Raw genomic sequence first — 16884 nt, 5'->3', positions numbered from 1 at the left:
CCAGGAGGTCGACAGCACCGCGGTTTCTCCTGTCCCCCCATGGCGAGAGCAAGGCCAGCTCGTCCGACGCCGATCCAGGGACAGTTGCGTCCACACCACGGTCCTGCCTGACCACCAGAAATAGCTACGTTGTGTGTGTGTGTGTGTGTGTGTGTGTGTGTGTGTGTGTGTGTGTGTGTGTGTGTGTGTGTGTGTGTGTGTGTGTGTGTGTGTGTGTGTGTGTGTGTGTGTGTGTGTGTGTGTGTGTGTGTGTGTGTGTGTGTGTGTGTGTGTGTGTGTGTGCGTGCGTGCGTGCTTGGCGCCTTAGAGGGATTGAGAACTGTATATTCATTGGAATTGTCTGTGTTTTTCCCCACGCCCGATCCCACACCATCCCGTCGAATCTCCCCGGATCCCTCTTCTTGCCGAGTCTTGTTATTTCTGGTAATAATAAAAACGAATAAACATCATCAACTCAGTGAAAAGTGACTCGTGCCACCTTCCTCGTCCCGTTTGCGGTAGAGCGATTGGAACCGCCATGTTTGGGTTATAAATAAATAAACCGCCTCCATCGTTTCGGCTCATTCTACGCTGGCGGGACTGTTCAAGTCCCGTGGACGTCACAATATTTTCCTCCCTTGTATTTCCATTAATTAAATTTTGAGCATTTAAAATATTTTTGTGAACGGTCTTCCACCCCCCCCACCCCCCCCCCCAAGTACCTTTTTAATGGAGACATCATGCAACCTAAATAAATAGTGACACTTAAGACTTGTATCATCCATAATATGCTCACCACCAAATTTGCGCTCACTGTCCTCCTTACCTCATAGCTCATTATTTCTCCCCATTCAACCTTTTGACCTCTGTGTGTTGTGTCATTCATTCCCCACCACCCCCCAAACCCCTCAGGTAATTCTGCAGCTCATGAAGAAACAGTTTACATTGGAGTTTTCACGAGATCGCAAGTCAATGTCTGCATTTTGTTCGCCCGCTAAACCATCCCGTTCCTCCATGGGCAACAGAATGTTTGTGAAGGTGAGGCTTGTGTTTCTGCAGTGCATTAATACTTGATTATTAACTACTCCTATGTGCCTGCCTACTTGTGTCTAAGTTTTCTGGATTTATTTTGGTTATTATTGTGCCAGTGACTGATAAAGAGTTTGTAAGTTTTTGTTGTTCTCTCCATTCCCATCTGGACATTTGACTCGTGATACTGAGATCCGAGGTTCAAATACCACAGTTAATGTTTATTTGCCCCATTGTCTCATGATGTACTTTTACATGCATATGATATGTTATGGAAGCTGGACTAATTGGCCTCTTTTCTGATGGAGAGGTTGTTGCATGTTGGACAGATGGTCTCTGACTAGCCCCTGTTGCTGTCACTCTTGTTCCTCCCCTCCCCACAACCCCCTCCACAAAACTTGTTTATATTTGTTTTTATTTTTTTCTTTCGGTTCAGTGCGTAATGTCTTTTTCCCAAGCAATTGGTGCAGGAAGCAGGTAATTTTGGTAGCTGTACTGATGTTATCTACTGATTATAAATGTTTGTTTCATTTGTGCAGTTCCATGTTTAGTCATCTCTCATCAGGTTCATGTAACATTTTCCATCTTAACCTGGGTGGGTGTGTCTCCTCTTTAGGGTGCCCCGGAGGGGGTCATTGATCGATGCACCCACGTGAGGGTAGGCACGGCCAAGGTGCCAATTGTACCTGCGGTGAAGGATAAAATCCTCTCTGTGATCAGGGAATACGGCACAGGGCGTGACACCCTGCGCTGCCTGGCTCTGGCAACGCGTGACATTCCCCCTCGCCGTGAGGACATGAACTTGGAGGAATCGAATTGCTTTCCTGATTACGAGGTGCATTGGAATTCGCATGCACAGACCACGTCAGATTGACTGTCATGTTTGAGGACCATTTATGGCACAACATTGGCTCAAAGCCATATTTTCACCCTCGTGATTAATGCTGCCAAAGTTACCTGCAGATGCTATTGTGGCTTGTATTGCTTATTGATTCATAATTAGCTTATCTAACGGACTCGTTATTTATAGGTTTTACTTCACTGATAACCACCACCCTGCTTTATTGTAAGTACTGTTGTACTTGATTTGTAGTCGGATCTCACATTTGTGGGCTGTGTCGGAATGCTGGACCCTCCGAGGAAAGAGGTGTTGGGCTCGATCGCACTGTGCCGTGAAGCTGGCATCCGCGTTATCATGATAACCGGCGATAACAAGGTAAAATGCACAACCATACAAGTATATTCATCTTGCCCACAGCTGTTTTGTTATGTCCTAGAGACCGAACGAAATGATGGACATTAAACTCTGACTGTTAGTAGGCAAATTGCTCGTGTGTTGAGCTTTGACCTTCAAACCAACCTTAAATTGCATTTTCATTGCGTGGGGTTCTTTCCTTCTGATAACTGTGTATGCAGCGCTTTTATATTTCAAATACAACCCACTGCTCTGAAGTGTTTTTCCGATACCCGTCCGTCATGCTAGGGCACAGCCATCGCCATTTGCCGCAGAATTGGTATTTTTGGCGAGGACGAGGATGTCACCAGTTTGGCTTACACGGGTCGTGAGTTTGATGATCTTCCCAGCGATGAACAGAGCCGTGCATGCCGACATGCACGATGCTTTGCCCGCGTTGAACCGACACACAAGTCCAAGATTGTAGAATTCCTTCAAGGCTTTGACGATATCACTGCCATGGTACGTCCATCTCTATATTTTTGATTTGCCGGTCAGTTTAGCTTAAAATTGATCTTTACAACTTTTAAAATAATGGCAAATAGATGACCATTCGGCATAGTTGAACACTGTACGACAGCACATGTCTCTGCTGGAAATTCCTTTCACGTTGTACCCTCATTTCTCCCCGCCTACCACCTTGCTGAGCAGACTGGAGATGGAGTCAATGATGCCCCAGCACTAAAGAAGGCTGAGATTGGCATTGCGATGGGTTCTGGCACAGCTGTGGCCAAATCTGCCTCAGAAATGGTTCTTGCTGATGACAACTTCTCCACGATAGTTGCTGCTGTGGAGGAGGGCCGTGCCATCTACAACAACATGAAACAGTTCATTCGCTACCTCATTTCCTCCAACGTTGGCGAGGTTGTCTGGTGAGGCTCACCAGGGAAGGTGTGGGAGCAAGAAGCGAAGTTCCCTCACCTTGCCTATCGTTGCTCTATTTAATATGATGGTTGGGTAGTGATTGTATCATCCTGCATCTGCTATTTAAATTTGCATTTTTGTTTCATTACCACCCTTTTTTGGACAGATTGGACAGGGTTTTTTTTTGTCTCGATTCAGTAACTCATTGTCCACTTGAAATTATTTGCATGGTGTCTTGTCAAAGACTTTCCAATATTGATTGAAACCAGTAAAAACTACAAAGTTGATATATATATATATATATATATATATATATATATATATATATATATATATATATATATATATATATATATATATATATATATATATATATATATATATATATATATATATATATATATATATATATATATATATATATATTTCCTCTGGCATACATACTAGAAGAGCACATCTCTTTGGCTTGTGTACTACCGTTGCTCAACAAGACCACAGCCTGGATACTTTGGCAGACAAACTGAAGATTTCACCCCCTCGAATGCCAATGCTTCTTCGCTGCGTCCCCTCCACCCTTACAAGTTGGCCTACAGCGTTTATTTTCCTTTGGCCTATGGCACAGGCTTATAGTGCTGAAATAGAATGTCTATTTCCTTTCATGACGCACAGCGTTTGGTTTATGGCATGTGGGATGGAAAACGCTGACCAATTTTGGCCTAAGTGACACAAAAACATGCATTTCATGCAAAATGGGTAAAACTGGACAGTGTAGGCCCATCATTAGGCACATTGAGGAACTTGTTGGTTCACGAAAAAATATTTTCACGAAAAATATAAGTGACCACTATATTCGTTATTGTTGTCTGTCTATCTGTCTGTCTGTCCCAAGCATATCTCCGTGGGTTTTGATCCGATCCTGATGAAATTTTGGTGGGAGGTTTATATCATGATCTAGTTGTGTATTCCTGAAGATGGGCGTGGAACGCCCATTATGGGCGGAGCCACGCCCAAAAAACGTGTTTTTAGGGGGTAGCAGATTTCAATTTGCATCTTCTTCTCAGGGTTTTGTCGAATGTGACAGGGGTTTCGGTATTTGGTTAGCCCAATGGCACCTGCATAGCCCCACGGAGCTCAATTTTTTTCATTTTTGTCACAAGGTCACGAACTTAGAAAATTGCGATTTTGACATAAAAAAAAGTTCTTCTCCGAGAGGTTTGTCGAATCTGGCAGAGGTTTCGGTATTTGATTAGCCCAATGGCACCTGCATAGCCCCACAGAGCTCGATTTTTCATTTTAGTCCCAAGGTCAAGGTCACAAGGTCACGAACTTAGAAAATTTCGTATTTTGACATAAAAATCATACGACCGCCCAAACATTGAGAGCTAGGATGACAATATTTTTTTATGCATAATCTTGAGGTCATTCCCCACCTAAAGTCTTGAAACCATTTTGCTCTATCTCGAACACCTTGCCCGTGGCGCCCCCTTCAAGTTTGTTTTTACGCTGATTTCATCAAAGTATGGATAATCCAAGGAGTGCGAAATGGCATAAAGCCTATATGACGTTATATTGTTCCTGGAATGTTCCAGAGGAAGTTTTGCAGCAAAGGTCATAATCCTTGACCTTTGACCTTTAAAGTTCGCAAAGGTCAAATTTTCAAAGTTGTGGGAATCGAACCGGGTTTTCGACCTTCTTCGACGAACTAACTCCAATAAGCTATAGCACGTATCCTGTTTCCTTATTTTAATGTCCACAACATTGTTTTGTGACCTTTAAAGGTTATGCAAAGGTCAAATTTTGAAAGTTGTTGAGCAATACCTGGTTTTCGACATTTTGCAGCTAATAACCTGTCACTCATACCACATCATGTTGATCATTTTTATAACTTGGTCAAACATTATCACATTGTCTCATCCTTGACTTCTGAAACAATCTACATCGTCAAATACCGCTCGTGAACCATCGTCGTCTTCAGACTTGTATTCTAGTTTATAGTTTGTTTATTTATTTTAGAGATTAGACTCGTGGAGGAGCATGTGCATTTAGCACATCTGAGATGAGGGTAATATTACATGAATTACAAGGATGACATGCCTGGTGTTGGCTTAATGACTGGAGTGCTGGGATTGGGATCCTCGGGTCCTGAGTTCAAATCCTGCTCGGCTGTTGAATTAATACCAGGTGGTGTTGACTCTGCCTGTCCTCCTGGGGTTGGCAAAATGAGTGCCAGCTTGCTTGGTACCCTGTGTCGGAGTGGCGACCCATCCAGGATTGTACCCAATATCCAAGGAGACTGCTAAGGCAGCACCAATACTCTGCACAGAGTATGGTCCCAATGGATGGATGGACAAGGACGACAATACATGGGCAAGCCAACACGGTACATTTGTCTGTGTACGACTGGGATTTGAACTGTGGATGCCAAGATCATGAGGCCGAGTACTCAGGAACATCATATCGGCCAAACTGAAGTACATCAATTTAAAGAAATGGATATTAAGATCCATCGGACACATTTGCACAGTCCGGGGATTTTACAGCCATTGTCTGCGCCATTGCCATAAGGTAATGGCTCTGAGGCTTTGCCAATAAGGCCTCTTATCCCCACCCCACTTTACATGTTGGTGTCTTTCTGACAGCAGCACTCAGCTTGTGAGTTCTTCCTCAGAAACCTGCCCTCCCTTATGCACAGATTAATTCCATCTCATCTTCAGTTATCATACCTATCTTCCTGCCCATGGTATGCTGAATCTTGTGGTGAGGCATTTGGCCTTGAAACAACTTGTCTTCTCTGCTTGGAAGGAAAATTCCACCAAAGGCAAGCTCAGATCGTTCCACAAAGCCAGCAACAAGTGTGTCCACTCTCAGGAGAGCCAGAAAACAGTCTGTCTATCCTCAATTTTGAATCTTCAAATTTGTCTCCCCCCTCTAAAAGCTGGTGGCACCTTGTTAGGTCTGTCTCCGGATTATGCTCCCCCCTCCGTCCCTTCCATAATTTCAAGTAGCACCACAGTAGCTCTTGAGAAGGCTGAATGTCTCAGTTCTGTGTTTGCTTCCAAATTTTGTGTGCCTAACCCCTAGTTGTCTATACCCACCTTTCCCTGTCACACCTGCCTGCTCCTGGACTCCATGTGTGGAGAAGTTTCCAGTAAACCCTGATGCTGATTCTGCAACTGGACTGGATGGCATCAGCTGACGTTTTAAAAACCAGTTCTGCTGCTCTTGTTTATACTCCTTCTGTTCTGTTCACCATATCATTTGCTCTCGGCCATCTTACATCTGCTTGAAAGTCAGGCAACATTACCATATGAAAGAAGAGTGAGAATTGTTTTACAATACATATCCCCTGCCGGTCCCAATGAATGTTCAGGAGATAAAAAATTGTTTGCGTTCAGCGCACGTTCAAACCGATACCGGAACCAAAATGAAGATTAAGAAACTCTCTTGCGCATCGTGTTTGAGTCTATTTGGCAAAATAATAGGAAATAAAAAAGCAATTTTCATTCACTGATATATTTTGTGGACGAGAAACCAATAAACAAGGTGCAAAAACCCATTCCCTTCACTACAGACCTTTCAGCTTGCATCCAGTCATGGGTTAGGTCATGAAATACATTATCGCAGTTGACATCAAATCAATCCTCTTCTCCAAAGGCCTGAGTTCTGACCATCAGTTGGTCTGACCCTCTTCTCCAATGGCCTGATCTTCAGACCAGGTCACTCACTCTACCTTGGAGATGCTGCTGCTGCTTCTGCTCTCCCAACAATGGATGGAGGCCCTCAATGTCAGACATGAGATAATTTGATACACATGTCAGACTCTCTGGACATATCTCGAGCATTTGACACAGTCTGGCATCCCACCTTGCTCTCCAAACTCTGTCTATGTCATCCATGGCCAACTCCACACATGGATTATGGACTTCCTTCATTCTCTTAGCTGTGTCTCTCAACAGGATCCTTTAATCTCCTCTTACCTTTCAAGGCTGGAATGCCCCAAGACATTGTTCTGGGCCCCATCCTCTTCCTAATCTTCATCAACGATCTCCAAGTACCTGGAAAAATCCTTATCTTCAAAGTCTCTGTATTTTGTCCCTCAATCCTGCTGTTGTGTGTGTTTTCTACCTCTCCTTCTACCCTTTGTTTTGTTTTATGTTCTAGCTCTTCCACGAGGCTCGACTCTATTTAAAAAAAAATTAATAAATAACTGTCACTGACAAAAAAAAAACCCCTGACATTCCAAATGATGCCATGGAAAAGAAGGACAGCACTGCTTTACCTTCCCTAGTTTTGCTTTCTCTCCCTGGTGATTTTGCTTTCTCCTGAACACCTACGTAGGATGCCTGGAATCTTTCCATGTCCCCTGTCATGTTCAGTTGATCACCTCTTGGGTCCTGTCCCCCACCCCCTCAAGCCATTTCTGTTTTATTTTCAGCCTGCACAGAAGTTTGTTTTTCAACAGCTGGCCTTCGTTTCAACTCTGCTGCTTCCCATGTACTTGCTAAAAAAGTTTTATGAATTAGATGTTATTTTATTTTTGTCACTTTTTGAAAATCCTTGTGGTTGCCTGCATGTTGGAGATTGGTTGACAGTTGTATGTTTGTAACTGTTCCTATACAGGGTTCTGACTCTTCCTCCTGTGTTATTTCTCCTGCTTTGCTATCCTTGTACAATCCCCTCACCTGCTTCCCCCTTCACTCCCCCTCCCACTTTCCATGTCAGTATCTTTCTGACAGCAGCGCTCGGCTTTCCTGAAGCCCTCATTCCTGTGCAGCTTCTCTGGGTAAATCTTGTGACAGATGGGCTGCCTGCTACTGCACTGGGCTTCAACCCACCTGACCTTGATATCATGAACAAGCCCCCTCGCAACCCCAAGGAGCCACTCATCTCTGGCTGGCTCTTCTTCCGTTATCTCGCCATTGGAGGTGCAGCCCCCTGGGAAGACTTTTGAGATCTTTGGTCGCATACTATGGTATTTAAATAAAATAAAATAAGAAAAAAACGAATTCATCTGAGACACTATAGCATATTCTTGGGGCTTTTGTTTCTGTAGGGTATGTCGGTGCAGCCACTGTCGGTGCAGCGGCCTGGTGGTTCATGGCAGCCAACGATGGTCCCAAGGTCACCTACTACCAGCTTGTGAGTCTAAACTCATGCTTGGAGTGTTTGAGGTGCTGCATCTTGTTTTAAGGAGTACACGTATTGCATAAATGAGGAATACATTTGTTGCATTTATCGCTGCTGAATGAAGTACGTTTATTGCATAAACGCTGAGTGCAATTAGCAGCCAAGTAATTGCCGACATGCCGTACAATTAGTTCTAAATTCCTTGCACGGATTTTAGGAACATGGAATGCAAAGCAAGGATACTTTTTATACGATATATATATATATATATATATATATATATATATATATATATATATATATATATATATATATATATATATATATATATATATATATATATATATATATATATATATATATATATATATATATATATATATCGGGGCGTATTATGTGATACCGGTCGTGTCTGTGTGTCTGTCTCCGTCCGTCCGTCCGTTCCTGTCCGCACTCTAACTCCCAAAGTTTTTAACTTTCACGTTTCATATTTGGTACATAGGTACAGACTGGAGACGGTGTGTCGCGACATAGGTTCATCATCTAAAGTGATTGCTCTTTTCCATGTAGTAGCACAATTCTGTATATACCTTCTTGCTCGGGTGTATATTGTGCTCACTTGTTAGTTTTTATTATAACTTGGCTCATAGAAAAGCTTATATACGTCACATACTGGACAAGGACAATGTGAGACATCAGTGCACTTTTACATGAATCGTAAGGACATTGGTGAACAATGGAATTGGGGACTGGAGGTGGAGGACATGATGGGATTTGAACCTGGGGTCTCAGTATCATGTGCGATGTGTTGGTCACTGATATAAATTTTACTTTTGTTATGTTTCCACCGACGAAATCGCCAGAGGCATTGTTTTGGGGTACTCCGTGCGTCCGTGATGGATTTTCGTTCCCGGGATAACTTAAGAATGGCTGAAGGGATCCAAGTCAAATGAGGTACAAGTACAGTACTGTATAATAATGATGTAATAATGTGGGTGTAGGCATATCGGTCACGAAAGAGTGCCTTTCTGGTTTTGTTATTTGATACCTCCAATGGTACAGAATGATTTCTGTTTGTTTGTTCCATTAAAAAAATAAAATAAAATTGTTCCAAGGATCATAATTGTGTCTCCATGAATAACTAAAGTTCTTCTCACTTGTGTAATCAACTGCATCAATAACTTGTGCTCGAGGTGTGGCGTACCTCTTGCCTTCAAAAAAACCTCAAGCCTCCGATAAGAAATATGAAATGCGTGGCGCACTCAAGTTTGTAAAAAGTCTTGTTCTGATTAAATGCAAATTGACCTTTTTGGCTTTTGCTCTGCATTGCTCATGAACTCTTTGTGTGCATTTTGCCGCATGGCTCCGTAATGCCCACACGTGCGCCCTCTCGCAGAGTCACTTCCTGCAATGCACTCCAGACAATCCGGACTTTGACGGTGTGGAGTGCAACATCTTTGAATCGCCAACCCCCATGACAATGGCCCTGTCTGTGCTGGTTACCATAGAGATGTGCAATGCGCTAAACAGGTGATACGTGCCTCTCTCGACTACCCGTTTCTGCATTTGCTTTGGGTGAAAAGCAGAATACATTAAACAAACACTAAATTTAACTATTCTGGGTTTTTTTTTTCCTTTTTGTTATTCTCTATCGATTTATTTTATTTATCTTAATCAAACATTAATTTTGTTTCCTGTAGCCTCTCAGAGAATCAGTCTCTTCTAAAGATGCCGCCATGGGATAACATCTGGCTTGTTGGAGCCATCGGCCTCTCGATGTCACTGCATTTTCTCATCCTCTACGTGGAACCTTTGCCGGTAATTGCTCATCCTTTTGTTTATTTCTAATTCCTAGGTAAGGTGATCCGGTGTAAGCATTCATGATTATCTGTCTCTCTCCAGTTGGTGTTCCAGATCACACCCCTGACACTGGAGCAGTGGGTCACTGTCCTCAAGATTTCCTTCCCTGTCATTCTCCTTGATGAGACACTCAAGTTTTCTGCCAGGAACTATGTGGAGGGTAAAGAGGCTTTGCCGCCACTGCTGTGTGTTGATCACGACGAGACCAGACCGGATGCCTTGAACCGGGGCATCTCCTGGCCTTTTGTGGTCATCATGGTGCCCCTCATTGTGTGGCTTTACAGTGTTGACACTAACCTCAGCAAGCTTTTTTGGTCTTGACATGCAACAACCAACTGCTGTCTTCCTCCAGAAAATGTCGTCCCTTTCTTTCTTGCCAGTCTATCTTTTGTCGTTCCTGATTTTTGCTTATTGTCTTATCCCCCGAATTTTGCTCACCTTATACAACATCGAAATTCTCCTTGTTTTTTTTTTTTAACCCCCCCCCCCCTTCACGTTGAGCACCCGAGCTGCTGAAAACTAAATGGGTGGTGACCAAGTTTATCTTCATGTGTTTGAATGATCTAACCAGTTTGTTTTGTTTTGGAAGCCACTATGCGGCTTGCTTGCAAACTTGTGTGTTGTGTTTGACCTATGACCCCTGTCCTGCTTGACATTTTTAACGGCACTTTCAACCTGTCCGCTTGCACGGTGTGCTTAACATCATCATCGTGTATCTTTGCCTCCTAAAGCTCGGCCCTTTTTTTTCTCTCATGCCTTGCCGTTTACGTTGAAAGAACAAAACATTAAAAAAGAAAAGAAAAAAAAAAAGAGGACATTGTGCAGAACTCCTCCTCACCCTCACTCACTTTACTTTCACCCCCACCCTCTTCCCTCATTTATTTCCTGGTCCATCTAAAAGCATGCTGTATGTGCAAGTTTGGCACTTTTTTTTCTCTTTGCTTTTGTTCTTGTTCATAAGTGTGGTTCGACTCGATGGGGTCCGAGTAATATTGGGCCACATGCGCCTATTTTGGCCAATCTGTGTGCTCGAGTTTGGAATTTGACTCCCCTGCATTCGTTTCTCCGAATGGGGTCGAGACATGTAAAACTTGAGGATTCTTCTTTCACCGACATTTGTGCCATTTTCAAACACGGCATTGGCTGCCGCCATGAACCACTGGTCATTGCTTTGGTGACCCGTTCATTTGTTTCTGAATTGCGGGATGTCTATTCAACATCGCGTGTTTTGTGCTTGACACGTAGTTAGGCTTGTACAGAAAATGGTGTGAGGGGCTAGTGGGTGGGTGATGGGATGTGCGGGTGGAGTGTGGGATTGTTAAGAGTTTTGAAACACAAGTCTTCTGTTGTTTAAAATATCCTTCCATGCATTTTAAAGAGGAAGTATTTATTTGAATTTCTTTAGGTATGAATTTTTATTAAGGCTATTAGCAGTTTGAAGATTCCATGTAATGAAGACACCTCTTCCATGCGTAGAATAAAATTTTTACGTGTACAGAGATAAACTTGTTTTTCTCGCATCCTGACCAAGTAAAGTAACTTTGGCTGCCACATGATTCTAAAAACGGCTTTCCTGGTCTCAGAATGTATATACAGTAATGTCCACCGAGGGTTATTTTTGTTAATTCAACCCTTGTGAAGAGTTTCCAAAACCTCTTGCTTACACAATGCACATGTACATAAAGCCACGTGAGGCCTGCAACTGTCATCTTTGCGGGTGGTTGTTGTTGTTGTTTTGTTTTGTTTTTAACCATGAGACTTCACCACGTTTTGCTTCTAACAGAGTGGAATGTGTCATCATTTGATGTGTGGGTATAACTTTTCACTGTTTCTTCCCCACTCCCTTCAGCAGCTTAACCTCTTCTTTATTTTATTTTATAGAGCCGTGAGCAGTGGTTTGTAAGTTAAAAAGACAGAGGTAACCCGACGCATGTTGCATGTGCACGGGAGAAAGCTTAGTGCTAACATCGACGCTTTGTGTTTTTGTATTTGAACACGCCTCGGCTCCGCGAGGCCACACCGGTAGGTTGTGTGTTAATGTGCCGTGCCGTCGACTTGCCATTCTGTTCGATCACGGCTCCTTTCTCTTACATTGTGTGAAGTGTGACCTAACATTTTGGTGAACCCTCAAAGCAAAAGCGTTCCACGTGAGCCCTTTTGTTGACTAGTTTAAACTGCGTGCACTTCACTGACACTTTGCTCCGTTTCCGGTAACCTATGAGATCCACCTTCGCCCCTTCTTGTTATAACCTGTAATCGGGTTCAATTTCTAAAACGGATTGTCCTAACCCAGAGCTTTGTAATTGGATCTTCATTGCTGGCCACGAGCTTTCTGTGCAAGGCACCCGTAGTACCGGCTTTGCTTGGAAGCACAAATTGCGAAACCGAAGCGGGTCGATGTTCTCGGATTATCCCGATGCATGGTCGGAAACGCAGGAATCCTGATTTTTGGACATTAGCTTGAAAATCTTGCTGCACGTTACACAAGCGAGCTTTTCTGCACATTCTTTTGCTGCACTTTTATTTATTTTGGTTGTTATTTTGCTCTCACTTCTTCACTTCTTCTTTTCTGCTGTTAACTTGTATTTTGTTGTTTTGTTTTTTTTTCTCTCCTCTAGGATACACTGAAGATAATAAATAAATGCTCTTCGCGCCAGCCTCCATGTATGAGAATCGAAAGGTGTAGTCTTGCATGAGCCCATTTCCGAGCAGACAAGACGCTGCATGTCTCCTATTGGTCGTTTTTATTTTGTTTATTTTTTTTTTTCTTCTGTCTTTCAAAAAAAAATAAAAGGACCGCTTGTTTTCGGACATCTTACATATTGTAAGTTCAAAGAACTAGTCATTGGGCCTTTTTCAAGTCGTTCATGGAAACCCACCCGTCTTTAGGTGCAGATTTGCTGACAGGTCGCATAGTACATGTACGTACGCATGCCTCGCTGTACCCGGCTATTCGATGCAGAAGTTTGCTGTAGTTACCGTAGAGGTTTTTGAAATGAGAGGAAGGAGAGGTTGGCTGGAGGTTTAAGTCATCCCCCAATTGGACATAAAACACCCATGCATATTGTGGATCGGTTTTATATTTAAAAGGAAATTTAACAACCACTTTGTGTGTATAAACTCGTACAGTTCGGTTAGTACAAGGTGCGAATATGGGTCAGGGTGAAGGAGGGGATAAGCCCCCCCTCCACAAACCCTACAAAAACGAAAAGATATTTCTTGTGCAATTTCTCTCCTAAAATCTGCTCTGGTCCTTCGCAGTGGGAATTGTCAGACACATTGTGTAGATAATTGAAATGTCACAGCCAGTACTTGGGGAAAAAAAACAAACTGAGAAACCAGTACTGAGAAACTTTACATCACTTTGGAATGCAAATATGAAGGTTATGGAGTAAAAATAAATAAAAAATAAAATATTGGTCTTCAAGAATGTCTGAAATTTTATTGTACTTGTGGGAAATTGTAAATACACTGCCTTTGTTAACCACTGTTGTTGTACTGGACATGGGCTTTGTATTCCTAAGGTTAATAAAATGCCCATTGTGGACTTCACTGTTATTGCCACTTGTGTTATCTTGTGTTAAGAAACCATAGGAATAGATTTTAAAAATCAGTGCAACCATGTTTGAATGGACCTTGCGTCTTTTTTTTTTTTTTTTTTTTTACCTCCGTAGCCGAATGGCGCCCGAGCCATTGTTTTCGGATCTGTCCATCGCAGATCTTTGTTACCGAGATAACTTTTGTGAACCACAAAAGGGATTTCAACCAAACTTGGCACCAAACATAGATGAACTGATTAAATTTTGGGTTTAAAAGGTCAAAGGTCGCGTGCGCTCTGAACAGAGTTTTGTAAATCGTAACTCAAGTTGGAAGCATCTGATGTTTTCGCTCTCTTGTGACCTCGAATTGGGATGAAACGTAATGGTGGATTAACATATAACGTGGGTGGAGGTATATCCAATAATGCATTCGCATCAAATTATATTTTCTTGTTCAAAAAGAATTATAGAAACTCCTCGTTCTCTTCCCCCCCCCCCCCCAATCCAACATGTCACAAACTCATCACGGTTTGGTGCCTGCAAAAGTTGATCCACAGAGACATTTGATGACTAATAAGCTTTGATTTGAGACTTACTCGTCATTAAAATAGGCAGGTGGTGTCACATGAATGTCTGAGTAAATTGATGATACAGGATTGGTATCCCAGAGGCAGTGGGTTCAAATCCACCTGAAGGTAGCATTTTTTTTTCTTCACATGAGTGGGGTTCTTGGCAGAACAAGGTAGAGCTGATGGTTAGATAAACATAAAGGGAATGAACGAACAGGAAAAGAGAACTTTACATATTGTGTCAGACCCAGTCACATTAGATTTTTGCTGCAATGCCATCGCTGGTTGTTTTCGAGCTGACACCCAGCTAACGGACAGGGTGACCATTGGAATCTCCACAAACGAGGAGCAGGGGATGGATAGTTACGAGGGTGGAGGAACGTGGTGGAGGTAGAGTGGTAGGGGTGTGGGGGGGGGAGAGTGGCACGTGGTGGGGCCGGAGGAGGAGGAGAGTGGCATGGGATGGGAGCAGAGGAGGAGGAGAGTGGCACGTGGTGGGGCCGGAGGAGGAGGAGAGTGGCATGGGATGGGAGCAGAGGAGGAGAGTGGCACGGGGTGGGAGCGGAGGAGGAGGAGAGTGGCACGGGGTGGGAGCGGAGGAGGAGGAGAGTGGCACAGGGTGGGGCCGGAGGAGCAGGAGAGTGGAATGGGATGGGAGCGGAGGAAGAGGAGGAGAGTGGCACGGGGTGGGAGCGGAGGAGGAGGAGGAGAGTGCACGGGGTGGGAGCGGAGGAGGAGAGTGGCACGGGGTGGGAGCGGAGGAGGAGAGTGGCACAGGGTGGGAGCGGAGGAGAGTGGCACGGGGTGGGAGCGGAGGAGGAGGAGAGTGGCACATGATTGGGCCGGAGGAGGAGGAGGAGAGTGGCATGGGATGGGAGCAGAGGAGGAGGAGAGTGGCATGGGGTGGGAGCAGAGGAGGAGGAGGAGTGGCACGGGGTGGGAGCAGAGGAGGAGGAGGAGTGGCACGGGTTGGGAGCAGAGGAGGAGGAGGAGGAGTGGCACGGGGTGGGAGCGGAGGAGGAGGAGGAGGAGTGGCACGGGGTGGGAGCGGAGGAAGATGTGAGTGGCACGGGGTGGGAGCGGAGGAAGAGGAGGAGAGTGGGACGGGGTAGGAGCGGAGGTAGAGGAGGAGAGTGGCACGGGGTGTGAGCGGAGGGAGAGGCGGGGAGTGGCACGGGGTGGGAGAGGAGGAGAGTGGCACGGGGTGGGAGCGGAGGAAGGGGAGGAGAGTGGCTCGGGGGGGGAGCGGAGAAGCGGGAGGAGAGTCCATGGGGAGGGAGCGGAGGAGAAGGAGAGTGCACGGGGTGGGAGCGGAGGAAGAGAGTGTCACGCGGTGGGAGCGGAGGAGGAGGAGGAGAGTGGCACGGAGGAGGAGGAGAGTGGCACAGGGTGGGAGCGGAGGAAGAGGAGGAGAGTGGCACGGGGTGGGAGCGGAGGAGGAGGAGAGTGGCATGGGGTGGGAGCGGAGGAAGATGAGGAGAGTGGCACGGGGTGGGAGCGGAGGAAGATGAGAGTGGCACGGAGCGGAGGAAGAGGAGGAGAGTGGCACAGGGTGGGAGCGGAGGGAAGAGGAGGAGAGTGGCACGGGGTGTGAGCGGAGGAGGAGGAGAGTGCATGGGGTGGGAGCGGAGGAGGAGGAGAGTGCCCGGGGTGGGAGCGGAGGAGGAGGAGAGTGGCACGCGGTGGGAGCGGAGGAGGAGGAGAGTGAAACAGGGTGGGAGCGGAGGAGAGTGGCACGGGGTGGGAGCGGAGGAGAGTGGCACGGGGTGAGCGGAGGAGAGAGAGGAGTGGCACGTGGTGGGCGGAGGAGAGTGACGGAGGGGGGGGAGGAGAGTGGAGCGGAGAGAGAGGAGAGAGAGAGGCAAGCGGATAGGAGAGCACGGGGAGTGAGCGGAGGGAGAGAGAGAGAGTGAGAGCGGAGGAGGAGGAGAGAGAAGAGGGAGAGGAGAGTGCACGGGTGGGAGCGGAGGAGGGAGGAGAAGTGAAGGCAGGAGGGAAAGAGAGAGTGAGCGGAGGGAGGAGGAGAGTGGAAGCGGAGGAGGAGGGAGAGAGAGTGCAAGGGAAGGGAGGAGGAAGAGTGGCACGGGGTGGGAGCGAGAGGAAGGGAGGAGAGGAAGGAGGACGGAAGGAGGAAGGAAGGAGAGAGGACGGAGGGAGGAGGAAGGAAGGAGGAGAGTGGCGGGAGGAAGGAGGAGGAGGAGAGTGAGAGCGGAGGAGAGGAGGAGGAGGAGGAGAGTGAGAGCGGAGGAGGAGGAGGAGGAGAGTGAGAGCGGAGGAGGAGGAGGAGGAGGAGAGTGAGAGCGGAGGAGGAGGAGTGAGGGAGGAGGGAGGAAGGAGAAGTGACGGAGGAGGAGGAGGAGGAGGAGAGTGAGAGCGGAGGAGGAGGAGGAGGAGAGTGAGAGCGGAGGAGGAGGAGAGTGAGGAGGAGAGTGAGGAACGGAGGAGGAGAGGAGGAGAGGAGGGAGGAGAGAGGAGAGAGCGGAGGGAGGAGGAGGAGGAGGAGAGTGAGAGCGGAGGAGGAGGAGGAGGGAGGAGGAGGAGAGTGAGACGGAGGAGGAGGAGGAGGAGACTGACTACGGAGGAGGGAGGAGGAGGAGAGAAGTGAGAGCGGAGGAGGAGGAGGAGGAGAAGTGAGAGCGGAGGAGGAGGAGGAGGAGGAGAGTGAGCGAGAGGAGGAGGAGGA

General features: G+C 46.0%; 1 protein-coding gene across 2 annotated transcripts in view; it reads left to right on the top strand.

Moving 5' to 3' along the window:
- Positions 1–13645, top strand: part of LOC147010798 (sarcoplasmic/endoplasmic reticulum calcium ATPase 2) — a 108876-nt gene extending 95231 nt beyond the window's left edge. The window contains exons 13-23 of one of the 2 annotated variants that reach the window (XM_085858915.1): positions 892–1017; positions 1625–1843; positions 2102–2224; positions 2492–2704; positions 2894–3114; positions 7829–8031; positions 8160–8245; positions 9630–9763; positions 9934–10051; positions 10136–10253; positions 12712–13645. In XM_085858915.1, the coding sequence (XP_085715041.1) occupies positions 892–1017; positions 1625–1843; positions 2102–2224; positions 2492–2704; positions 2894–3114; positions 7829–8031; positions 8160–8245; positions 9630–9763; positions 9934–10051; positions 10136–10253; positions 12712–12734 (1584 nt within the window). In that variant the 3' untranslated portion in view covers positions 12735–13645. Of the gene's footprint in view, positions 1–891; positions 1018–1624; positions 1844–2101; positions 2225–2491; positions 2705–2893; positions 3115–7828; positions 8032–8159; positions 8246–9629; positions 9764–9933; positions 10052–10135 lie in introns of both variants that reach the window. The other variant, XM_085858914.1, reaches the window with a different exon arrangement.
- Positions 13646–16884: the final 3239 nt, after the last annotated feature.

The sequence above is a fragment of the Eptatretus burgeri genome, chromosome 16 (genome assembly GCF_056783735.1).
Source record: "Eptatretus burgeri isolate ZD-2024b chromosome 16, Ebu_testis_v1, whole genome shotgun sequence".
In the NCBI taxonomy this organism is placed as follows: Eukaryota; Metazoa; Chordata; class Myxini; order Myxiniformes; family Myxinidae; genus Eptatretus; species Eptatretus burgeri.
This window is presented reverse-complemented; position numbering and strand designations above follow the sequence as displayed.